Source organism: Balaenoptera ricei, chromosome 20 (genome assembly GCF_028023285.1).
Source record: "Balaenoptera ricei isolate mBalRic1 chromosome 20, mBalRic1.hap2, whole genome shotgun sequence".
NCBI classification, from domain to species: domain Eukaryota; kingdom Metazoa; phylum Chordata; class Mammalia; order Artiodactyla; family Balaenopteridae; genus Balaenoptera; species Balaenoptera ricei.
The window spans coordinates 18,880,272-18,906,457 of record NC_082658.1 but is presented as its reverse complement, the minus strand read 5'-3'; the positions used below and the strand labels follow the sequence as shown (position 1 = coordinate 18,906,457).

The 26,186-nt window shown below is 39.2% G+C and overlaps 1 protein-coding gene across 12 annotated transcripts in view; it reads right to left on the bottom strand.

The window, feature by feature from the left end:
- The window catches only part of CDK12 (cyclin dependent kinase 12), a 63,292-nt gene that overhangs the window by 12,000 nt on the left and 25,106 nt on the right, over positions 1 to 26,186 (bottom strand). For 5 of the 12 annotated variants that reach the window (XM_059907911.1, XM_059907913.1, XM_059907914.1 and 2 more), the window contains exons 9-15: positions 22,219 to 22,296; positions 21,081 to 21,197; positions 20,435 to 20,566; positions 18,419 to 18,630; positions 17,110 to 17,562; positions 12,840 to 13,257; positions 933 to 1,043 (exon numbers count right to left, since the gene is read on the bottom strand). In XM_059907911.1, the coding sequence (XP_059763894.1) occupies positions 1,028 to 1,043; positions 12,840 to 13,257; positions 17,110 to 17,562; positions 18,419 to 18,630; positions 20,435 to 20,566; positions 21,081 to 21,197; positions 22,219 to 22,296 (1,426 nt within the window). In that variant the 3' untranslated portion in view covers positions 933 to 1,027. Of the gene's footprint in view, positions 1 to 932; positions 1,044 to 9,053; positions 13,258 to 13,311; positions 13,607 to 17,109; positions 17,563 to 18,418; positions 18,631 to 20,434; positions 20,567 to 21,080; positions 21,198 to 22,218; positions 22,297 to 26,186 lie in introns of those variants that run through there. The other 7 variants (XM_059907906.1, XM_059907907.1, XM_059907910.1 and 4 more) reach the window with 6 other exon arrangements.

Here is a 26,186-nt window from a genome sequence, read left to right as displayed (position 1 = left end):
TGCTTAACACCACTAATTATTAGAGAAATGCAAATCAAAACTACAATGACGTATCACCTCACACCAGTTAGAATGGGCATCATTAAAAAGTCTACAAATAACAAATGCTGGAGAGGGTGTGGAGAAAAGGGAACCCTCCCTACATTGTTGGTGGGAATGTAAATTGGTGCAGCCACTATGGAAAACAGTATGGAGGCTCCTTAAAAAACTAAATATAGAGTTACCATATGATCCAGCAATCCCACTACTGGGCATAATATATCCAGATAAAACTATAATTTGAAAAGATACATGCACCCCTATGTTTGTAGCAGCACTATTTACAATAGCCAAGACATGGAAACAACCTAAATGTCCATCAACAGATGAATGGATAAAGATGTGGTACATATATACAATGGAATATTACTCAGCCATAAAAAAAAGAATGAAATAATGCTACTTGCAGCTACATGGATAGACCTGGAGATTATCATATTAAGCAAAGTAAGTCAGAAAGAGAAAGACAAATACCATAGGATATCACTTATATATGGAATCTAAAATATGACACAAATGAATTTATCTATGTAACAGAAACAGACTCACAGACATAGAGAACAGACTTGTGGCTGCCAAGGGGGAAGGGGGTTGGGAGGAGGGTTGGATTGGGAGTTTGGGACTAGCAGATGTAAACTATTATATAATATATAGAATGGATTAAACAACATCCTATTGCATAGCACAGGGAACTATATTCAATATCCTGTAATAAACCATAATGGAAAAGAGTTAAAAAAAAAAAAAAGAGCTAAGGAAACTCCTCTGGAGATCTTTGGGTGTAAGAACTTCCCTGAGACTGTGTGTGTGTGTGTGTGTGTGTGTGTGTGTGTGTGTGTGTTAATCCCTTACAAAAGCAGGTCAGTGGCCTCTGATTGGCTTAAGATCCCTACCTGGCCTTAAAGTCTGTGAAAGAGACTGAATTTTGCAGGGGTCCGGATGTCAGGTAATTGATGGACATTACCAAATTCCTCAGGGGCCATCACTCCTACTGCTGCTGCCACCTGTAAAAGAAAATTACAGGTTATATTAGAAATAAGGGATTAGACACCAAAAAGGGTCTATGGGCTTTCACCCAGGGAGCATGGCCTTGGTAGGTAAAGTGATGGTGATGGTCACCACTCTTCTAATTCACAGAGCTGAGAAGGATTCTGGTGAACCTTAAGTATGCTCCCAAAAAGAGTTGTAAGTGTTCTAAGATTCCTAGCTCCAGGGAACTAGCTCCCAGTCTGATAAAGTAAAAACCATGGTTCCTATACTTAAACGTTAGGAATTCAACAGAAATAGAAGCTGTGAAACCCAGAATTATAAAGGGCAATGAAGGTTCAAGGCTAATGGAAAGTTAATGCAAGAAAGTGACACAAAGCAGGGCATCTAGTTTTAGATCAGATAATCAGATTGCATTTGAAGCCTCTCTTGTCCAAAACAGCTTCTTCAAGAAAGGCTCAGAGGCCAGAAAAAGGTCCTATGAGATAGAAAGGAGGTTTGTGGGACAGCAGATTTGATGCAATTTGGGCAGGTAGGTCTATACACTCCCTGTGTAGGGATGAATCTGCATGGGGACCAACTCCACATTCCTCCTGTGCTATCAACCAGGGTGTGATGGAGAAAACGTAAAGATATGTACTGGGATCTATTTGTCAACAGCAGTCAATACTCATTTTGCAACCTCCTTGCCCCTCTGACCCAGACCTATAATTCTTTCTATCTCTAAGCTGCCTTACTCTCTCCAAGATACTGCTTCCACTTTAAAAACTCGTTAGCATTCCCCTCCCTGCTCGTCAGTGGCTCCCAGACTCATGCTGAGAAAATAAGCATTGGAAGGGACTGTAGAAACATCTGGGAGAGGTCCAAAGAGGGGAAGGGAGTCTCAGCACCAGAGTGAGATGACTTTAGAACCTGCTGTGCATGTCAGCCCATTGAGCACATTATTCAGGGCTTAGGTCATCATGGAGCACACCACCTTCCTTCCGCCCCAACAAAGGAGAAAACCAACCCAAAGCTAAAAAACAGGGGGGAGGAGTACAGCTCCGCCCCCATTTGCCTGTAATCTCAGAGAATATCTTATTTTACTCAGAGTTCTATAATCCCTTCTCTCATTCAGCAATTCCCCTTAGTTTCCCAGCAAGTGAGATGTTTTCTTTCTCCTTTCCTTCTGATTTTATTTTTCAATATAGCTGTATTATAATGCAAAGGAGCCTGAGTTGAGCTTTAGGGTAAATTCCTCACAATGCCTCTGAGGATCTTTTCCTACTATCCAAGCCCCAGAGGTAGTTGGCAACGAGCTCCTTGAACTATGGTGTAACTCTGAGGCATCAGGATCTTTGGCTGTGGCTTGCCACTTGCTTCCCAATGAACCAGAGTTCTTGACTCTAAATAAAAATTACAGTTGTACAATTTGCATGTCATTGAAAGATTAATCTTTGAGGTAAAAATATATAAATCTTCTCAGTTTTTCTACTAATTTTTTTAACCTAACTTTCCCCCTCAATCTGTCCTTCCCCCCTCAAAATCTCACAGCCCTACCTTCCTTTCTTGAGGAAGCACAGGGCTGTCAGGAATTGATGCTCTTGGATTCTAGTCTTGGCTGACTGCCAGTAACTCACTGTGAGACTGTGGACAAGGCATTTCCCTTCCCTAAGCCTCAGTTTCTTGCTCTGTAAACTGAGAAGTTGAATTAGGTGGTCTCTAGTTCCCTTTCTAGCTCTGGCCATCTATGATTCTATCAGGAAGAAGACACAAGTGTCCTCCCATCAGGAAGTGAGATATTCCTGCCCTTCACACCTTTCTCTCAGGGCCACTGCATAAAGAAGCTCCCCTGTAGATGCCTGCCTTTCTCATGCTGGCTTAACTAAAGGGACAAACAAGTGAGTTCCAGTAGGAGGCCAAACTCCTCTTATTATGAAGAAAAGATGTTAAAAAGGTGATCTAATTCTAACCTTGAATCTTGAAAGCAGATAGGAGAAAAGGCAGGTATGGGGCAGGAAAGAGTATGATAATCATGCCCCCCTAACACACTGAGCACACTCACCCTAGGGAACCCCGTATAACCAGTGACTGCTTAGCCAATACAACTGTGTGTGGATGGAAGAAGAAAGCAAGGACGTGTGTAAACACTTCAGGAGCATAGACGTAAATGTCCGATCAATGCATATACACTCACTCCTGTTCTCTCCTACTTAGGCCTATACGTGCCTTGTAAGAAGCTAGAGTGGGAGCGGACACCACATCCCAGTCTTCTCCCTCCCCAAAGTCAGAAAGGAAGAGACAGTGAGACAGGAGATACTTGGCTTCCTATAAATTGTTTTGTCCTTCCTCACAGCTGCAATCAGAAGCTAAGGGCTCCCGCAGGCCTTGTTCTGATCTGCTGCAGGCAATGGAGGGTTTTTGAAACCGAGAGGACTTGGCTGCGGCCCCGTTTCAGCTGCCATTGGGTCTGGCTAATGGGCTCATTCGGGAAGACCCCCGCCTGCTGCACTAAAGAGTCCCCTGCCGACCCCTTCCCCAGTCCCAACCCAATTAATAAATGGGGGCTCCCACTTTATGGCTCTGGGAGCAGGAACCAGAGATGCAAATGACCCCCAGGGAGGGAGAGAAAAAGGCCTTCCAAGAATCAAGCCAGAGAATTGTGCATCCACAGGCACATGCTGCCACAGGCTAGTCATATCCCATTTTCAAAGCATTAAAGGGGAAGAAACTGGCAAAAAAACTGTATTTTCTTTCCCAGATCCAGAATGGGATAGCATTCCTGAAGTCTGCGGGTACACCCCAGGAATAAACTCTCTTTCACCTGGTTCTCCAACCTGAAAAAGGCAGAGTGCAGGTGATCATCTGGGCACAGAGCATGTGCCCAACTATTTTCCAGAGGCTGTGCCTCCTCCTAGACTCTGCAATAATGCACATAGACATATTCCATCAATTGGTTAATAAAGTAAACACTTTCTACTTATTCAAAACAAAGCAGCTACCTCTTTCCAAGCTCTCATCACCATCAACAGCATAAATATGTCCTGGGGTTATCATCTTCAGCCTATCTTTTATTCCTCCCCTCACATCCAAACTATCATCAAGTCTTGCTAATTCTACTGCCCCCTCTCTTTCTTCTCCTTCCCCTTGTCCTACTCTAGTCCTGGCTCTTGGGGCCTTACATCTGGACGAGAACAATAATATCCTAGCAAGCTTTCCTGCTTCCATGACCTAGTATAGCTGCAAAAGTCCTGAACGTCATATTCATTTCATCATGCTCTGCTCTGTTACTGCTTACCAAATCAAATTCCTCATTCAGGCCAACAAGATTGCTCCTCCAACTTCATTTCCTAATATTCCTTTCCCGTACTACCCTGACTACTCCACTCATAGCCCTCTGCACAAAACACATAAGCTTTCCATAAGTTTTCTCCCTCTGATCACCTTCCTCTCTTCTGTTTCATGTCCTCTATCTTCATTACCTTCGAGGAATCTTTTCTGGTTAACTCCAGTTTTTCTGATTATTTCTTTGCTTTGGTTCCTTCTGTACTATGTTACTATTTTATTTTATAACCTGCATTAATGTACTGGCTTATAAATACCAATTTCCCTACTTCCCACCAGGTATAAGCCTCATCTCTCACTAGACCCAGAAGCTTCCTAAAGGTGGGACCCTCTCATAATCTTCCCCAGAAGTTGCCCTGTACTCAGGACATGATCCAGCTAATGATATTACTGCTCCCCATAGAAGCAGCCCTCGTGGTACAATTCGGGATATCATATCAAACAACTACAAGAAATACAATCTTATTCTCAATGTCAGTTTTCAGGCTGCCACCTACCCTTACCAACATTGAACATGACTTCAAAGTGTGTTGCAAAACAAAACAAAAACCTAAAAATAAAAAAAAAAAAAAATACAGTAACCGTAGGATTTTGTTTATCTTCTTAATTCATAGTATATATACTATTTTTTTTAAGACCCCCTTAGGATGAGAAGCCCCATTTTGTTCCCTATTCCTAAGATTAATCATATGTTCTCAGGTCATGACCTGATTTTCTAGAATGCAAATCAATCCCAGAGGCAATAGTAATCTTGTTTCCTACCAGCCTTGTCTCTAGCCTGCCTCTGACCCATCACATTTTTGGAAGGTCCCTAGGAATAGAGAAGTTATTCTTGAGTCTCTCTCAACTACTTAGCAAGTACTTCCTTAGATTAACCTCACTCTCAAATGTTGACTCCACTTCCTCTAGTTTAGCCCTGTGTGCTTAGACAGGAAAAAATGATCTGCCACCCCCCTTTATCTCCTACATATTGCTCTGGACAATAAGGATTTGCCTTTTATTCTTTCCATCCCTTGGCCTCAAGGTGCTTAATAATCCAGATAATAAAAGCAAAGGTACTATGGTGCCTGACACATAGCAGGTTCCAGACAATGTTAGTTCCCCATTCTTTCCCTTCTTCCTCCCAACACTTTCTCAACCTTTTTGGGTCTGTTTTTTCACTGGCTAACGATGGCACTGAACTAGACAAACTAATGTCCTTTTGTAGCTCTAACATTCTGCGACTCTAATCCACATATTCTGGTTTGTTTGCTCTTCTATGCATCATCCTCACTTGGATCTAAAATGAAGGGGAGAGGAATAATTAGCTTCCAGGTTGACCTAAAACATAGAAAACCACGTGCAGGAGAGTTTTAGAACTCCAAAAATACAAATAATTTTTAGCTTGATGCATCCATATCATTTCCTTCTTATTCCTGAAATACTCTCTTGAACTACATAGATAGCAGTGCTAAGCAAAATGTCCTTGATATAAATTATTTGCTTAATATAATCTAGCTTCCCTTGTGAAACTGTCTGCAGAGCATCCCCCAGCTTAAGGGTTCCAGGCTCATCCTCCAACTGTAAAGGTAACACTACTGTAATCAAGGGGACACTTTACTCTTTAATGGGGCTTCCTTGAAATGAATTGTGAACCTTTAAGGCAGTTATCCCCTTTCAGTACCCCAACGACAAATTTTCCTTCCATCCTTATATCTGTATCTCTTCTTTATAAGCAATGATACACTGTTTCTTTCTGCAGCCCCACCACCAGACTCCTCTGGTTCTCCCTTCTTTCCCTTATTTCCATCTCCTTCTCATATTGCTTCATTTTATATGAGACCTTTGGTCCCCTAACAGAAATTGCAAATACTGATACAAGGCCAAACCTAGAAGTTCCTGAATTTATAAAAGGGATCAGACTCCTAGGCTTTCTCTAGGTCTCTGAATTCAGCCTCCTTTCTCCAGGGCCGAAAGCATTCAAAATTGCATTAACCTTGGTAGGGAGGGCTATCTGTCTACAAGCTGATCCTCACCAAGGGTGTCCCTCATCAAACACAAGAGGAAGAAAGATCCTCTCCTTGAGACAACCCATCAGGCAGGCGCCTTCAACTAAAAACAAGATGCTCTCAAAGATCCCGGCTCTGCTTTTCACTTAGCTTTGCTACATTATAGCCTTTTTAAGGTCTCTCCATGTTGCCGGCCTCAGGGATGGTTTGGCTTGGATAAAATGTCCTTCATTCTTTTAGAACTATCAACATTATCTTCAGGTTACAACCATGCCAGAGCAAAACATCCCAAAATCCATCTATTTCCAGGTCCTAGGGAACATATGTCTCAATGAATTTACTTCACGGCTATACCCTCTCATTCCAGAGAAGTATGATGTGGCTGAGGGCTGCATATTGAGAAGGCTTGGCTAACAACTACCCACCTAGAGAGTATTAAAGAGTAACTGCGTATCAGCCTCTTTCTCTCAGCCTTGGACTAGTAATTCTTGAGATAGAGATATGAGAGCAACCCAGTTGTCCAGTGTTTCGGCAACCTAGTGATTAATCACCAGGGCATCAAAGCAACCCTCACCTGCTTTCTCAAGGATAGCAGGGCCCTCTTCTCCTCAAGCTTTACTTCCTATAGACACCATCTGCAACCGAGCTTCGAAATGTTATCAGCAAAAGCAACAGTCTCAGGATATGAGGGAAGAGAATGAAGAAGCGAAGGTTAACCAGTTAAAGAATCTCTTGTACCCCACACAACGTAAATTAAAAGCTCCTTTCATAGCTTTTAGCAATGAGAAAGTTATTTTGCTTTCTCCTTCACCTCTCACCCCATTAAGTTGAGGATCTGGAATAGACATTTGTCTCCTGAATTTCTTCTCACTACCCTTCAAAACTACTAAGCAGCAATAACTCTAAATACCCTGCAGGGTTAATCAATCAATCTCTCTGGCAGGACTAAAGCATGTGAGTTGGGTAGTGAGTTGGGAGAAGAGAGAAAAATAGGAAATGAAAGGAAGTGGGTGGACAGGAGATGGAGAGATAGCTGCACATGGTGAGGAGTGGTAGAGTACCACCAGTAATTCCTTTAGGTGTCATACCTCCCCCAACTGGCTTGGAGTATACTCTCACTTGAGAGTATTCCTAAGGCTATATAGGAACACTAGAAATGCCACACCTGGACAGTAAAATTAACCAAAGTGTCCAGGAATGCTCACCTTGCCTCTCAGGACAACCAGAAGACTCAGCAGTTCCATTTCTCCCTTGGAATGTTTGAATATTTACTCACTTGAGGAACTCCCCACTTCCATTCCACCTAGCCCTTCAGGATGACTAAGTTGTGAACAGAGAAGTAACTCAATACCAAAAAAAAAAAGTCAAGCTATTGGGCAGTCTTTAGTAACAATGTAAATCCCAGTTCAGCACAAAGAATATTAACTGTCAACTTCCTTGAGGCATTAACCTTACCACACAGTTAAGGATGCCTGTCTAGGAAAAGATAGTGCCCAAGAAATTTAGGTACTACTTAGAAATAGCCTTGAGTGTGATAGAGAAAAAAGTCCAGGTTAGTTAGGTCCTCAACTTTCAGGCCCAGAATTGAAGACAGCCATTGCTATGAAGTGGAAACAATATTCTCTACTAGGTTGAAGTTCACACTCCTAGTCATGAACTTGCAGTACATAAAGATCAAAAACGAATTCCTTTTCTCTGGAGGCTAACAAGAAACACAGGACTCCAGGAACTGGAACAATCTTGAGCTCTCCATTCTCCTTCTGGGTAAAGACATGACAGCCCACAGGCAAGGAAACATCTTACTTAAACTGTGGGGATTCAAAAACAAGCTGGCAACCCTCATCATCACGTTTTTGAACTGGATTTCTTCCTAATTTCCTTGTTCTGGTGTACCCCTTAACCTTGTATGATTGCTTACCCCACTCACAACTTCCTGATACCTGTCTCCCCTCTTCCTGTCTCCTGATGCTTTTTTTTTTTTTTTCTGTCCTCTGCCTACTTATGTCATAACTAGCAGGAATGTAGCACATATCACAAGGGAAAGTTTAGTCCCCAGTGTCCTAAACCATGAAAGGGAAGGGAAAGCAATCTTCTCCTCATGTGGAGACAGGAAAAGATTTTGGAAATAATAGGAATTTTACCCTTATAAATAACTTCGACTTACTTCCTGATTGGCAATGTATCAGGAAATCTCAACAGAACTAGCAACACTAATCCATCCCCATGCTGGCCCTACTCAAGGTAACATAGGAGCTGGCGTGAGGGTGAGGGATTCTGATTTAAGAGACTATTTTTTTGGGGGGGTCTAAACAGCTTCTTACCAACTTCTCTTGATGACAGTTGAGCTCAAACCCACTTACCTCTCCTTTCAGGAGGAGTCAGGGTACATGAAGCTCAACTCTTTTGATGGCCTGGCACCATCATTACTTTTGTGCAACTGTTTTTTACTTTAGAAAATCACATCTTATGATTTCCCCCAATTCTTTATTCTCTAGTTCCTAGTCTAGTGTTTTGAAGCACCTCTTCAAATCCTGAAAACTTTTTTTTTTTTTTTTTTGGTAATTTATGAGTCTACAGAGATTCTGAGACAAAGAACCCCTAGGATAAAGTGGAGGAGAAATGCTCTTTATACATATAATTAGATCTGCTCAAAGGGTACAGATTAAGAAGTAAATGCAATGGAGCAAAAGTGGTATAGTAACAGGAAATATTTAATTTTCCAATCTCCACTTTCCATTTTTATAAACTGAAAGAAAAAATTTAATATATTACAAAATATCTATACATAGACAAGGTAAACCCGATGGGGGGCAAAAACAAGAGAGAGAAAGGAATACAGTGTCAGGAACCTAAATCAGGGAGAATGAGGTGGCAACTGACACTTTTCTGATGCAGCATTCTCTCTCAAAACCTGCTGGTAACCATTTTAGTACTGTAACTATATATGCATATTATACACACACACACACACACACACACACACACACACACACACACAGGTGGCTGGGTGATGTCTATGGCATAAGCTAACAGAAATCCTACTTACAATTCGTGCTAATTGCCCTGCTTTTAAACGTATAGATCTGATGTTTTCAAATCCTTATCGTTCCCATGGACAGTTGAAGGAAAAAACTAAAGAAACTGGGTCAAATTTGTTTTCAAAACATAAAAATGATCATGGTCGGGCTTCCCTGGCGGCGCAGTGGTTGGGAGTCTGCCTGCTAATGCAGGGGACGCGGGTTCTGGCCCTGGTCTGGGAGGATCCCACATGCCGCAGAGCAACTAGGCCCGTGAGCCACAACTACTGAGCCTGCGCGTCTGGAGCCTGTGCTCTGCAGCGAGAGAGACCGCGATGGTGAGAGGCCCGCGCACCGCGATGAAGAGTGGCCCCAGCTTGCCACAACTAGAGAAAGCCCTCGCACAGAAACGAAGACCCAACACAGCCAAAAATAAATAAATAAAAATTTAAAAAAAAAATGCAATTGATGTTAAAAAAAAAAAAAATGATCATGGTCAAACCAGTTTTGCCTCTCATTCGTGAACAGAATCAGACTTATCTATTCAAAATAATGTATTTAATGGACAATATCTCCCATGGTTCAGTAATTAAAACCAAAACCACTTCTGAATATAATTAATTGGGTTTGTAATTTTCTAATAGCCAAGCAGAAATTCTGCCAAACCTGTACTTCCATCACGTTTATAGATAACAAAGCTGAAAAATTAGCAAATACCTTTTCTTCCTCCAGACAGATTACAGGTTGTTTCTTTGTCCCTCCGCCTTTAGAAATAGTCCAAAATTTTTTTTTTCTTTTTAAAGGTTAGACTCCCAAAATGGGGGTGGGGGTTGAGATGGGATCATACACACACACACACACACACACACACACACACACACACACATACTCACCCCCTTCCCTAGTAGTAGGGATGGGGGAATGGAGACTTAAGTATATTATTTAGAGTATTTGGCATAATTAAAAATAAGGGGTGGAGAGGGAAAAACACTATTGATGACTGCTGATAACCAAAATACAATTAAAATATATAGAGAATTTTATTCATATTTGATGGGAAACCAATTTTTCTCACTGGATACTTTTGAAAGTATCCCAGGCTTAAGTTCTTTAATCAAAAATGGGAGAGCAGGGCTCAATGACTCTAATTCAAATATTCTAAAATACAAAGGCCCATGTCTGAGGACTAAGAAGTCAACAGACAAAAGGTTCAGATGAACTTTAATGCAATTTACCAATAGCATGTCAGTGAGCCTAGCAAATCTAATTGGACACACTGGTATAAAAAGCCATCAATGCCAAAATGGCTAGAAGGTTCTCTTTTTAATCAATGTTTGGCCCTGAGGGCAAGGCCAGACCAAAACCCAGAGAATAATAAAGAAATACACACACCGGATATCTGCCTATTTCAGTAACAGGGGAAAATAGTCTTCATGTAAGTATCAGAAGAGGGTTCTTCTTTCATTTCTTTTAAAGTTTTTTTTTTTTGTTCTTGTTTTTATTTTTTAATTAACGCACCTCTCTCTTACAAGTAGTGTTTATTTTTTAATATAAGAACTTGGCATTGAAACATGAAACTTTACTTGAGGTCTGTAAACTATTCTCCAAGATGCTGAAACATATTTGCCTTTTCTTTGTAAAACGGGACTAACCTATGTTTCACAAAGGTCTAGGTCTGTGCAGATAATTTATTTAAACGTATATGTTTTAAAAACACATTATATGCTGGTACTCACACAAAACTGGAAGCCAGAATGAGAAACCTCCCAGGTTATCCCACCCTGAAAGCCTTTCCCTCTTCCATTTTCTGTTTATAATAAGGCAAAATTCTTGCCATGAAGTCATCATTTAACCCCTTTTACCAAAACCAAAATCAAACCTCTCTGGAGGAAAATCCCTAAAAGAATTGGCAGGATATACATGCTGAGATGTGTATATGTCAATACTGTTCTTTCTTATGGTCTGCTCTTTTAAAATTATTTTTTTAAAAAAAGGTCTCAGGTAGTGATACATCTTCAGAAAAATATCCACCCTCAACTAAGTTACATTTCCATGTATTTTCAGGATGTATTTTTTTCTCTTTGACAATATTACAATGCTCTGTTTCAAAGGTTTTTCTTGACATAAAAATATATGCGTAAACAGTATGTATGCTAACTGATCTTAGTAGCCCTCCATGTATGGAGGCATCATCTGCTACCCTAGCTCAGCAGCAATGTCCTAGGCTGGTTGCATCTACAAATCAACTTCACCATCAGAACGTGGTTTTAAAAAAACCAAAAAACATTTTAGAATTGAAGATTTACAGAGAACAATATAGGAGTTTGAATTTCCTTTCCTTTATTTCAAAAAAAGTAAAGAATTATCCCAGGTTTTTGGGCATCTCAACAATTAATTTTTTCCAAACAAATGCCTCAAAAAAGAGACAGAGAGAGCGAGTGAAAGAGAAACTATAAAGATGGGGTAAAAAAGGTAATAGATGGGGTAAAGTCTACCTACTTGCCCAAGAATGCCACTTTCTACAACCTGCTTCATGTGCAGGGAGAGACGGGGCATGTCTTTTCTCAAAGTGGAGCAAACTTTAAGGACGAGCAATTTATTTGGAAAAAAGGTATGTTCAAGATGCTCAATGGGGTAAAAAAAGAGTTCACTTGAAAGCAAAAATGTGAGATGGTGGAGAGGAAGGAAACATTTATTTAAATCAGCCAGTCACTCTGTTTCCCTTATAGCAAAAGCCTAAGAGCAGCTCAAATTTTGTGAACACTATTCTCTTAAAAAAACAAAAACAAAACAAAACACAAAACTTTAAAAACCTAAAGAGAGCCTCTCCTGAACCATCTCAAAATTGAAACTGTTTCCTTTTTCTTCTGCTCAAGAAGTACAGGCAATGAACTAATTAAACATTTACTTTTCAATTTAATGACCCTCTCTGTATTCTCTACTTATATTTACTAGGTAGAGCTGAAGTAAATGTTCCGGCTATAGCCCATCCAGGGGGAACTGGTGCCAACATCACTATTTTATAAGTCGCTTGCTAGTAGCAAGTGAGCAAGAAATACAACAGACAGCTTTGCAGTAGCCAAATGCAGATGATTACCTCGCTCTGGCAAATGATTTCATTAACGTTTCAGAGGACTGGGTGGAAGGATGGATAGGGAAGGAATCTTTCAGGACTCTGAAGTCTCTGGGTTAGTAAGGAACTCCTCTCCCTCTTCCCCCTCTTGGAGGGACTCTTGTAGGCCCCCGATAGAGTTTTCCATAAGCAGAAGACTGAGCTGGGGCCCCCCAGTTAAGGCCTGCTCCTGAGCTGCTGGCCCCAGTGGTTCCTGGCCCCAGCTCCCCATAGTTTTGCAATTTGGTCTCTGCATGTACCACAGAGTTGCTGCTTCCCTCAGCCTTCAGGAATGGTTGCCCGACCACTGAGTGTAATGCTAAGGGGACCCTGGCAAAACGGAGGTCCTGGTCCCCTGGGAACTGCACTGACCCTGTGCCCTGGTAACTGCTAGACTCCCCAAGGTGGCTCACAGAGCCCGAGAAGGTCCTGTTCTTCACCAGGGTCTGGGCCAAGGATTCTGTCAAGGCTGGACCAGAGTGGCGTTCATCAGTGTCAGTGGCACTGAACCCTGTTTCAGGCCCATCATTGTTTCCATAAGTCCTGTTGGGATGGGGTCGGGTGGAGTAATCCATTGGTCTCAAGGCCTGGTGCTCATGTGGCAGGTGGCCAGGAGGCTCTGCTTCAGGCTGGGATAAAAGTTGCAGCAAGGCGGCTGTCACGGCTGGGTTCAACTCCTGGGGGGCGCTGGAAAGATCGCCTTCAACCAGAGGGGGTGGAGGTGGCGGCGGTGGAGGTCCGGGGGGCTCAGGGGGCCTCTTCTCTGGTGGAAGAATGTGAGGAGGACATGCTGTGGAAGGGTTACTTCTTTTAAACACCATCTTAAAAATCACATGTGACTATAAACACAAACACACACACACAGACACACACACACACACAGCCCAACATAAACAAATATCAATACAAGTAACCAAATATATATAAAGAATAAAACCTTGGGATCAGGAAATCGCAATTTATAAATAAAATCAAGTGATTAAAAGTAAAACAGTTGCATTCTGGATCTAACAGCTGGTGTAAAAAGATCATATATTTCAAATGATTGTCCTGATTTTTGTCTGAGATTTCCTCCATTTCCTTCCTTAAGGAATTGTTCTAATATGTAGGTTGTTGGTAGCCTCCCCGCCCCTTTTTTGCTGTTGGATCAAAACATTAATGAAAATTAGAAAGAAGGAAGATGAGAGGGAACAATACAAATGCTGTGGTCACATATCTAGGACATAATCTTGCTGTACAATAGGAGACCTTGTATGGACTTAGCTAACACATTTTACAGAACGTTTGATGATATAAGGTTAACACATAAAACAGAACTAAAAGAATATACAGGAGAGGTGAAATAAAGTAAAAACCTTCCATTACCGTCATGTATAAATTATACACTTGCTTCTCCCAACTTGAGTCCCTTTTCCCCATAATCACATTCTGGAGAATAGGATATTAACCACCATACTGTCATTCAGTTTCCTTTGTTACAGTAATTATAAAAAATCACTATAGCAATGTCATGCAGAATGGGATGTTGATAAACATCTGTTTATCTTGGAGACAGTGACAAGAAACGAGTATTTAGAAATGTATTGAACTAATACTACACTCTGTCTTTCCAAAGATCTTACTAGAACCACTCCCTAAAGTTTTTGTCACCCACTGCTGGATTACTTTGCCTAACCATGGCAATCATTGTCTGATAACTCCTGCCAAGGCAAGAGACTAGAAATGTACAACAGCGTGAGTTTGAGGACACACAAAACCAAGTACAATCAGAACTGTGACTTTAGAGAGTTGGGAGTCATCCTGCTGAAGAAAAGACTTAAAGTTTTGGGATATCTTCCAAATGATCGATTTTTCTGTTCCCTATGGAAGCATATTTTTAAATGTCCATATAATCAATTCTTTATTATTATCTGAGATAGTGATATAAAGTCATTACTCAGGCAAGCCAAAAGTAGTTTTTATAGTTATCATTAGGTATTTTGGTTGTATATTTACCACAATTATATTTTGCAAAAACAATCAGGAAAGTAAGCATGCCCTTAGCGTGCAGATGAAAGTACTCTGAAAACACTACGAAACTGTTGAGCGGTAGGAGGATAAGGTCGGTGTGTAACATGCAAGTAGGGTGACCAAGAGTCCCAATGTGCCTGGGACTGAGGGGGTTCCCAGGTTGCTAACTTTCAGTTTTAAAACCAGGACAGTACAGGGACAAGGTGGTCATCCTATATACAATACGCACCCAAGTTACTTGTTAACAGACTGGCTGGTTGACTAAGGTGGTAGAGAAAACTGAATTAAAGGACAAAAAAATTAGCTATAGAAAAAACTCACAACTTGAAAAGTAGACATCCAGAAAAAGGAGAGCTAACTGGACTACAAACATCTATAGATTTCAGAGCTTTTTGCCGTGAACACTACATATCTCACTACATAAGAACATCAATCACAGTACCAGTTATTTTTTAAAGTATTTTTGGTCTGTATATGAAATGGAACACCAGTTTTTTTGTTTTTTTGTTTGTTTGTTTTTTTAATACTAAGGGCAAACAACTTTTAAAATGCCTAACTGTAAAAATGGACAAAGCTACACTTATTTTCTTCCATCTATACTACTTTTCATATTTGCCTTTTATGTAAATAGCCTAGTTGTGTTTCAACAGAACTAATTCTTGAGCTCACATTCTTTCACATGTATGAGAGGATGAAAACTATTTCAAAATAGCAAAGGCAGATGGATTGTAAAGAACTATTAAAGGTTAATAAAACGTCTTAAGAGAATTAAAAATAAAGATCACATTAAAAAAACATACTGTTGTAAGATTCAAAATATTAACAATATTGCCAATCCTTAACAGCCTGTACCAATGGCGGGAGGGATTAATGAAATACACAAATAACTTAAAACTTCATTTTACTCATTAGATTTCAACCAAAACCCTTTCCCAACGAGTACAGAATAGCTAAACAGTAGCCAAAGTGATAGATTTTTACCTTCTCTGGCTAACTCAGTCTGCCCTCTGGTGGAAGTGCTAATGAACACTAAAATGGCCAAATGAGAGGTAGCAGGGGAGAAACAAGAACACACAGACATCGGAGAGACACCAATGGGATAATCCAAAAGTGACTGTAATCATTAGGAATGGCATTTCTACTCTCCTCTGAAAAGTAAATCCAACAATTTCTGGCCATGAGCCAGGCCTTAATTTTAGTTCAATTTCACCATTTGGCTGATAGCTTGTTGACTCAATTACTGGGTGAATTTCTTTCAAACACTATGCCATTGAACTTGAACAACTTCTTTCAGATATTTTGATTGTAGCTGAATTTTTTTTTTTGGTTGGGGGGTGGGTGGTGGTGCAAGGGAGGAGGGTATGAGAGATGAGACAAAAAGGCCTACTTTAATTCTAGATTTGCTTTCTCTGTTATTCCACGTCCTGGAGTCTCTTAAAAACAATTGGAACTGTTATGGCATAATAGCAAAGTGAACTACGAAACACATTAAAAAGAAACACATTAAGAAGGTACAGGAATTCTAGTTCTGCCTATGATTCCAGCAGTGGGACCATAGGCAGGCTTACTTAAACTCCCTGGATTGCAGTTTCCCTACCTATAAAGTAAGGGGGTAATTTTATTTATGTTACCTTCTGTTTTTTTTTTTAACTTTACATATGATAAATAGTTTATATATTTGACCTTGTACTAGTGGAAATAAGGCATATATTCTCCATACCAACCCATATGAAATGTGAGTACAACAGCCTAAAAGTTGAAGGTTAGTGTACCCCATCAGACCTTGTACATCTTCTCATTCCCCAATTCATGGGGTCTTCATGGACAGCAAAAATTTCCAAGGAGTTGGAATCACTTTCAGATAAGTAAAGATTTTGCAAGACTGTGAATCAGAATTCATTAGAAAATTTAAATTTCTTTTCCCTCTAATAAATTGTATGCTGTGGTCATGTGAGATCAAGGTATACATATTTCCTTTTATCAGATTTTTTTTTTTTTTAAATATAATGCTCAATTCCTAATCTGGGGTCCATTTAGTTACCTATTTCAGGAACACAGATTTAAAGGAATCATTTTTATATGCTATTTTTTGGAAAGGAAATGTACTTTGTTAATTATCTACTTAGAAATCTCAAACTATTCTTCAGGAGATTAACAATGATATCTTATTAGGGCTTTCTTGACTGTATGTTTCTGGCGAGACTCTGGTATCTAGCATCCACTATACTAGAGTACAATTGACTATTTGTACAATCTGATTAATGGTTTGTTTGGAAGGCAGATTTTCAAGTGCCAATACTAGTTGGCCACCACACACACAGTGGTTCAAGATGCATCACTAGCTACAGCTGTGGTTTCCTTGTGTGTGAGAACACAGGGACTTTACTTACCTACTCCCTAGGAAATGGAAAGATGGAAAAACAATCAGTATATGAAAGGTGCTTTAAGAAGCTTTGAGACTTAAATAAAAGAAGCTGGGTAAGAAATACATCACTTGGTGCTATGTTCTCCTGTAGACTAGGTGACAGAAAGACTGAAACCGAGGCCACTGATGTGAAAAAGAAAATGTTAGAGATTTTTAAGAGGATCAACAGCACCTGAGCTCAATGAGATTCATGACCGGTCTGTTTACCTGCTGCCTCCTCCTGTGGCATTGTGGGAGTTCTTCGGGGCCCCTGTGGCCCACTGTTCTTGTCACTGTTGTTTTCCTCCAGGTTGCCTGCTGGCTCCTGGGTTTTCATTAGTTGACTCAAGAGAACTGCCAACATATTCTGCATGTCAGCTGGTGTGCTTGAAGCTTCAGGGGTTGTCTGTTCTGCTGAAGGTTGGACCACTGGGGCAGGGGGTGCCTCCTTCAAAGATTCCTCTGGGGCCGTGGGCTCTGAGTCCTGCTGTTGGGGAGTGGCTTCTGTTAGGGCACTGATGGATTGGTTCAGGGCCTCCAGCTGCTGCTGTATCTCTGGATTGGAGTGGATGTTAAGCAGCTGCGCCATTTGAGGAATACTCAGGTCGGTTTGGCTCTGCAGCAGGTTCAATAACACTGCCAATTCACTTTGATTCAACTGCTGTGTGATGTCACCGAGGCCTGTGGAGAGACAGTGGAGCCAATATAAGAGGATGAGGCAAGGCAAGGACCTTTGCCTTCTTCAACTGGCAATAGCAACTTACAATGTCCAATGAATGAAGTTTCATTTTGAATGTCTCATTTTTCATGCCTCCAACTGTCATGACACATTTGTTATTCTTTATATTTTCACTTAAAAATACAGGGACTAATTAAAACATCTCTGTATTGTGAGTAAAAGTGACTTCATTTTATCTATATTCTTCAAGGTCAGTGATTTTCAACCCTTACTGTACATCAGAATAGGAGAGGTTTTTTTGTTTGTTTGGTTTTTGTTTTTTTAATATCTTTATTATGAGTATAATTGCTTTACAATGAGAATAGGAGAGATTTTAAAATTCAGAAGCCTCAGGTCCCATCCCTAGAGACCTGGCAATTGTTTGCAGGTGTTTACATTTAAAGCTTTTTAGATGATTCTAATATGCAGCCAGCACTGAAAACCACTGTTTTAAGTGGACAAGGAAGGAAAAATGAGCCAAGGAAGGAATAGCTGTAGTTCAGAAAAAATGGTTGCACCACAGGAGAGCTACCTTGTTGTTTATAATAATTCATTATTACACAGTTTTTGATATATTTAGATCAAATAACAGTCTACAGAACTAACTACATTTAGCAATTGTGACTTAACATGATTAAATTCTAAGAAGGTCTTAACAAATCTAACATAAACAGGGCTCCAGTTATGTTAGGGAGCCATGGGTAAACTAATCTTAAATTAAAACACACAAACAAACACACACACACACACCCTTGCACTTGACCTTCAAAATCTGCCACGTGCTTAGTAAAAGCACAACGGCTCTATCCCAGCACTGACCTATTGCATCCCCAGCCCCAGGCTCCACCTTGCCAGGAGTAGGCTGAGGTGGTGCTGGGCTGCTGTTCTTCACAGGCTCAGCACTTGTCCCTGAGATAGTTTCTTTTCGAGAGGCTTTGGGTGGAGGTGGCTCTTCTACCAAAACACCGCTTTGTCGCTGCCGTCGCCGTTTCTTACTCCATAATTCATGGCAATCCTGCCAGTGGGGGAGGCTGGAAAAAGACAAAAGAAATGTGTGTGGGAATGCAGTAGTGAGTGAATGGAGGAACAAGAGATTAAAATGGGAAGGCAGGGGCTTCCCTGGTGGCGCAGTGGTTAAGAATCCGCCTGCCAATGCAGGGGACACGCTGGGTTCGATCCCTGGTCCGGGAAGATTCCACATGCCGCGAAGCAACTAAGCCCATGTGACACAACTACTGAGCCTGCGCTGTAGAACCCGCAAGCCACAACTACTGAAGTCCGTGCACCTAGAGCCCGTGCTCCGCAACAAGAGGAGCCACCACAATGAGCAGCCCACACACCGCAACAAAGAGTAGCCCCCGCTCCCTGCAACTAAAGAAAGCCCGTGCGCAGCAATGAAGACCCAACGCAGCCAAAAATAAATTAATAAATTTTTAAAAATAAATAAAATAAAATAAAATGGGAAGGCAAAGAGCAAGGGGAAATAGAAAGGATAAGGAAAATATAAAAATAACCAGAAAAGTTAGTAAACAGAGAGTAGCAGTGTAAATAGAATCATGGCATATGGTAGTCTGAGAAACTAAAAATCCAAAAGCCCAAAGAATTTCTTTCTACAGTGAGAAATGAAGATCTTGCTAATACCAGAGACACACTTGCTATATAAATGCCCATATTCCAGTCAAACAGTTAAGTTTTATAACTGTTCTTGCTTGGCATAACAAAAATAAAGGAGACCTTTACTGGTCAAGTTTCAGTTGGGAATAAATAGAACAGAGGTGACTGCCTTGTTAATATCTACAAAAAGTCCAGGCAAGGTGGTAATTTAAATCTTGGAACCACAAGAGCATATCATGATTAAATCACCTCTGTGTAAAATCGATTTATGTATTACTTGGTCTGTAAGGACCAAAAAACTGGTTCTTTCTTCTTTCTGCCCACTGAATTTCATGACTGGATATTTTCATTTGTGAGGTTTATTAGTATATTTTAATATATTTCCAGACTTTCCTATACTCAATAAATTCCAGTAAGTCAAACCTTACCACAATAAAGATTATCATAGCCAAAATTTCTCTATAACAAGTTTCCAATTTTTACTAAAAAGCTTACATATTTCAATCACATTCAATGTATCAAAATTCAAACACAATAAATGAATTCGAACATTTCTTTGGATTATCAGATTTGTAGATATTACCTGTTTGTGTACTAACATCTCATACATTTAAGATACACAGTACTTCTATAAGAAAGAAATGCCCAAAAACTCTGACATGAAAGCTATAATGCTGTCAGTGAGAGTCAAAGATTTTTATCTATCAGAATGTGAGATGTGAGTGTAGAACCTCTGAGGATCTCATACAATACAGGAAATTAATAAGATTCTGATGGAAGAAAGACACATTCATAGACCATATTTTCTATATCAAAATTCAGGACATATGGCTTGATAGTGAGACAAACTATTTAAAATTAGAACTGTCCTTGCACGTGTGGGATAACATGGTCACCGCAGACATAGGGAATTAAGAAAGATGAAATGGTTAACAGCAAAAATTAGAAGGAATACTTTCAAAGAGATTATATAGAGCAATATGCTGGGGATCCAGGGACAAAAGAAGATAGCATGAGTCCAGTTAGAACAAATATCATATCTAAATCTATTCTTTAAGAAAAAAACATAAAGCAATAAACTTCTTATCAACCATAATACTCAAGGACACCTCTTTATTTGGTTGGCCACTGCAGTTCCTTTTTCAAAAAACCTATTATCTTGAGTTTCTCATCTCCTGAAGCCTCGGGAAGGTTTAGGACTACATGGTCACCAGCACTTACTCTGGAGGATCCATTTTGCTGAGCTCGACATCTTTAAGGAAGTCACTCTGTAGGGTCTGTTCAGCTGTACAACGTTTGCTAGGATCTAACGTCAGCATGTGGTCCAGTAAATCAAGTGCTGCTGAAGGAATGCTGTGAAAAGGAAGAGAGAAAGAATGAGTTCACAATGACCCCACAGTTCTTAAACCGATAACCTTATGTCAAAGGTCTCTGAATTTCCAGCTCCATGTAAAACTATGGGAAGGGAGTTGGAACCTGGCTAAACAAGCAAGCAGATTTACTCCCACAATGGATTCAAGAAATGCAATAGTAATACAGGTAGAAAACATGAAGCCAGCAGTTTCATTCTCTTTTTGTTTTAGGAAGATCAAAAGGACTATGAGAAAACTTATATATCATTCAAAATAAAATGGTTTTCTATCAGCTAAAGCCTCCATATGAGAAAATTACAAAAGGGCTATGATAAAACTCATACTGCTCAAAAATAAAATGTTTTCCTATGGTGTGTTTTCATAATAAATTGGGACAGCACTAACTCCCTAGGAAAAAGTCACTCCCTAGGAAAAAGCACTAACTCACTAGGAAAAAGTCAAGTCCAAACAACAGCCAAACACGGAAACTAGATGTACATATCTGTCAAACTCACAAAGAGAATTCTTCTCGTAGGCGCCTTCTATATTGCTTCTTCGGTTTCATTGTATTGAAGTAGGGCAGCTTGATAACATCAGGCCACACAGCTGGACAAGGGCTACCACAGAGTCGACTGAAAACAAAGCAAAAAGCAAGAACAAGGAAGTGAGTGAGTCAGCATCATAAATTCTGGAGATTCTAGAAGCAGAAATTATTACCTCCTCAGGTCTGGGGGATCTTGGCTTATTAAGTTAAAAGGCATGCAGAGAGGTTAAACCTGACCACACTGCTTTAAGGACAGAAGGAACAGGACAGAAAGACTGGTTACACGATGGTGAAGAGAAAATACTGGCACAATAGTCCAAAATGATCCACAGATTTGGTTTTGTAAAACATGTTCTTAATCCTCCACATAGGTTTCAACTACCAATTTTGTTCTGTTCAGTTAGTATTAATTTCAAAGAGCTGAGCTGGTCCTATAATGTCCCTCAAAGGGAAAACTAGCAGAAGAGAGCCTAAGACTGGAATTTTGATGGAAAACTGAATTTACTGCATAACACATGAGTTACACACCACCTTTAAAAAAAAGTCTACATTAGCCTGTCGTATTCTTCCCCTTAATCTTACTGAAGAGAAATAAAACAAAAAACAAAACTCAAATTCCATCCCAACCCCAGACTTTCCCAAAATCCTCTATTACAGGCTCCCTTTTATAATTATCTGTTTACCTGATGCATCACTTACTAAACTCTGAGTTCTTTGAAGGCAGGGACCTATCTTATTTATCTCTGAATCCTAAAGTTTAACAGAGATAGGAATTTGTTATAGAACAGGCTCAACGAATGTTTGCTGGATAAAGTTGATCTTAATCTAACCTAAGTAAGAATGGAACAGCTATCCTGAAAACAGCATGCTTTTATATGAAGAACTAATAAAAAAAAAATGCAAAGAAAGACCTAAGAAATAGGTGGAATACAACTTCTTTCCATATACAACCCATGACAAAATATATGGTAAACCTGATTGAGTGAAGAGAAACTTACGTAGACATAAGGAGCATGAACTCACTTAGTAGAATGACTGAAAAGTGTTAGAAATTAGAGGATGAGATTACCTATCACCCCTGGGCACTCAGAGCACATGCACAGCTGTACCTGATCAGTTCTAGCTGAGCCAGTTCCAGATTGGCTTGAAAAATTGGCTTCTTTGTGAACAGTTCCCCAAGGATGCATCTAGAAAGAATAAAATTGAGAGGTCAGAAGAGAAATCCCTGGAGCCTATTTAAAGTGTGTCTCAATAAACTTTTATACTATATCAGACTGTATCTGATATACTAAATAAGCCCAAAACTCAGGGTCTGAGTTTCATAAAAGAAAATATTTCTTGCAGTGAAAATAGTACAAAGGATTTAGATTTGCTGGTAGATCAAACTTTTGCCACCTATAAAGGACAGTCTATAAGCAGAAAAAAGGAGTCAAGAAGCCTTTTCTATCAATTCCACTGTAAATTTAGGAAATAACTAAACACTAAAAAACACACACTTCAATTTTACAAAGATGCTCAGCAGTTTCAATAAAAAGAATATTAGCCTTTTTCATTCATCTGCTCTGCAGAATGTACACTATGTACATGTACAGCCCTCTTGGCACTGTATTTGTAAAGAAAAGTTTATTGTCATCAGTCAGGATCAGTTTCAATAGGACTTTCAAACATATTATGCTTAAACACTTTTACCATTTTGAAAAGGCCTTTCAAAACTATATTGACATATTTACACAGTCTCCAAGTATCTCTCCACAAATTACTTATTAATTACAAAAGGAAAACTGCTAATTTAGTGTGGAAAAAAGACAACACCTTAACCAAGTGACCAAAATTAACATCATCAGTAAGAGGCAAACAGGGTTCATGTAAATACAAATGTAATACCTTAAAAAAAAACACTTATGAAGTAAAAAAGAATGAAATTCTGCCATTTGCAACAACATGGATGGACCTAGAGGGTATTATGCTTAGTGAAATAAGTCAGAGAAAGACAAATACTGTATATTATCATTAATATGTAGAATCTAAAAAATAAAACAAATGAATGAATATAACAAAACAGAAATAGACTCACAGATAGAGGGAAAAAACTAGTGGTTACCAGTGGGGAGAGGGACTTGGAGAAAGGCAAGATGGGGGTAGGGGATTAAGAGCTACAAACTACTATGTATAAAACAAGTAAGCTACAAAGATACATTGTACATGTAGTACAGGGAATATAGTCAATATTTTATAGTAACTTTAAATGAAACATAATGTACAAAAATTCTGAATCCCTATGTTGTACACCTGAAACTAATATTATAAATCAACTAAACTTAAAAAAGAACACTTATGGAATATTCCAGCCAAAATCAAAACCAAAAAAAGGCTAAGGAACTGTTCCAGATTAAAGAATGAAAACTAAATGTAGTATATGATAATGGACTGGATCCTCTATCAGGTGAAGTGTTGTTTCCAGGATATTATGAGGGTACCGACAAAATCAGAGTATGGAATGTAGGTTAAAGTACTCTATTAAATACATTGTATCAATGTTAAATTCCCTGAATTTGATAATTATACTGTGATTATAAGAGAATATCTTTGTTCTTAGGAAATGTACATTAAATATTAAGAGGGAAAGGAGCATGATACATAGAACTACTTTCAAATAGTTCTGGAAAAACATATATGGTATACATATATAAACGCACATTTTATTCTATGTATATATTGTACGTTGTATTATATATAAGTACATATGTATAATACATATACATACCACATAATATATACATATGTGAATATAAAAGGAAATGTGGCAAGATGTTAAAAATTAGTGAATCTAACACAAATGATCTCAAAATAATTAATGCTGAGTAAAAGATGCCATAGGGAAAAAAGAGCATATATAGTATGATTCTGTTTACATAAAATTCTAGAAATGGAAATCAATCTAAAGTGATAGAGAGCAGAACAGTGGTTGCCTGGGAATGGGATGGTATGGACACTAAAGAGGGACTACAAAGGAGCACATGGAAAATTTTGGAGGTGACCTTGGTGACGGTTTCACTGGTGTATATAAATAATATATCAATACTTAAATTATATACTTTGAATATATGCAGTTTATTGTAAATCTCAATTGAAAGGTTAAAAAAAATCAGTGAACCTGGATAAAGGTTATACTAAAGTTCTTTGTACTATTCTAGCATCTTTTCTGTACATTTAAAATTATTTCAAAATAAATTTAAAACATGAAAAAAATTACACGAATACTCTATACTTTTTTGTATGCCTGAAATATTATTTTTTCAAAAAGTGGGGAAGAAAAAAGTGAACAATGAATCTCTTCTAACCTGTGCTCTGAAATGAGATTAATTTACAAATATTCCCCAAACCAATGTTTTCAGTCAGCCCTCTGTATCCATAGGTTCCTATCCATAGATTTAACCAACCATGGACTGAAAATATTTAGAAAAAAAATTCCAGAAAGTTCCAAAAAGCAAAACTTAAATTTGCCACACTGGCAACTATTTACACAGCATTTACATTGTATTTACAACTATTTATGCAGCATTTACATTGTATTAGGTATTATAAGTAATCAGAGATGACTGAAAGTATACTGGAGGATATGTGGGAGGGTGTGTGTAGGTTATATGCAAACACTACACCATTTAATATAACAGACTTGAGCATCCCCGCGTTTTGGATGCAGGGGGTCCCGGAACCAATCCTCCTGTGGATACAGAGGGACAACTGTATATAGTTTAACTTTGAAATTCTTTAGCTTGACAAAATTTGAGAAAGCAAACAAACCCAGCTTTTAAAGTTATTAGCACCTTTCTTTTAGCATTTGTTAACCTCAAATTCTTATTTCCAATATTCTCACAAACCTTATCCAAAGAAAGAAAAGCATAAGTAAAATTTAATTCTGTTTCTAATATTAACAGCCAAATCAAATTCCAAATACAGTGTTATCACAACATGTAGAATAAAACGCAGAAAGAACAAACCCTGATGAGTTTTCAGACTCTAGGTATAATGTGTTGTACTAGTCTTTCTGGTTTCTCCCCTGATTTTCAAACTGAACTGCTCCATCAATTAATTCTGTCAAGAACATCCCACAAAAATATCTTCAGAGAGACTACCATGGATCACCAAAGCAGTAAGTGCACATCAAAAGTCAAGCAAAATCTCAATTCAATGAGTCACTGAGCTTTAAAGAAAGTATAATTTTCTATAATTTTAATTTCCAATTGTGTTTTGTTTTATTTCAGTTTCCAGTCCTTTGGTGGAGAAGACATCATTATGTAATCAACACTTTGCTACTGCACTGATGTAGCAGGTTGCACAGAAATAGCACCAACAGAGCTATGAACTTTCCCTGTGCATCTTAATGGGGCATTAACTTTAGAGCCTGGTTGTGACAATTTAAATGCTAATACTGTTAGAGCAAATAGTCCAGAACACAAACACGCCCAGCTTGGTCAGTAAAATTTAACTAAAGCTTCATTTGAATTGGGTAGGTTACTACAGAAATCATGCTCTTTCTCCATCACCCTTTTGAATTTTGAAATAAAAGCCCTATACTGCTCCTTTTAAAGAATGACGTTAACAGAGGAGAGAAAGAATGGAAAAAAGTGATATGCTCCACTGGGAAGTATGTGTGTCAGAATCCTAAAGTATGGAGGTCAAGGTCAGTGTGCATGCATAAATCATACAGTGTAAGAAACAATTAACTAGGGGACTTCCCTGCTGGCGCAGTGGTTAAGAATCCGCCTGCCAATGCAGCGGACACGGGTTCGAGCCCTGGTCCGGGAAGATCCCACATGCCGCGGAGTCACTAAGCCCATGTGCCACAACTACTAAGCCTGCGCTCTAGAGACCGCAATCCACAACTACTGAAGCCCACGTGCCTAGACCCCATGCTCCACAAGAGAAGCCACCGCAGTGAGAAGCCTGCGCACGGCAACAAAGAGTAGCCCCTGCTTGCCTCAACTAGAGAAAGGCCGCGTGCAGCAACAAAGACCCAACGCAGCCAAAAATAAATTAATTAAATTAATTTATATATTAAAAAAAATGAAACAAC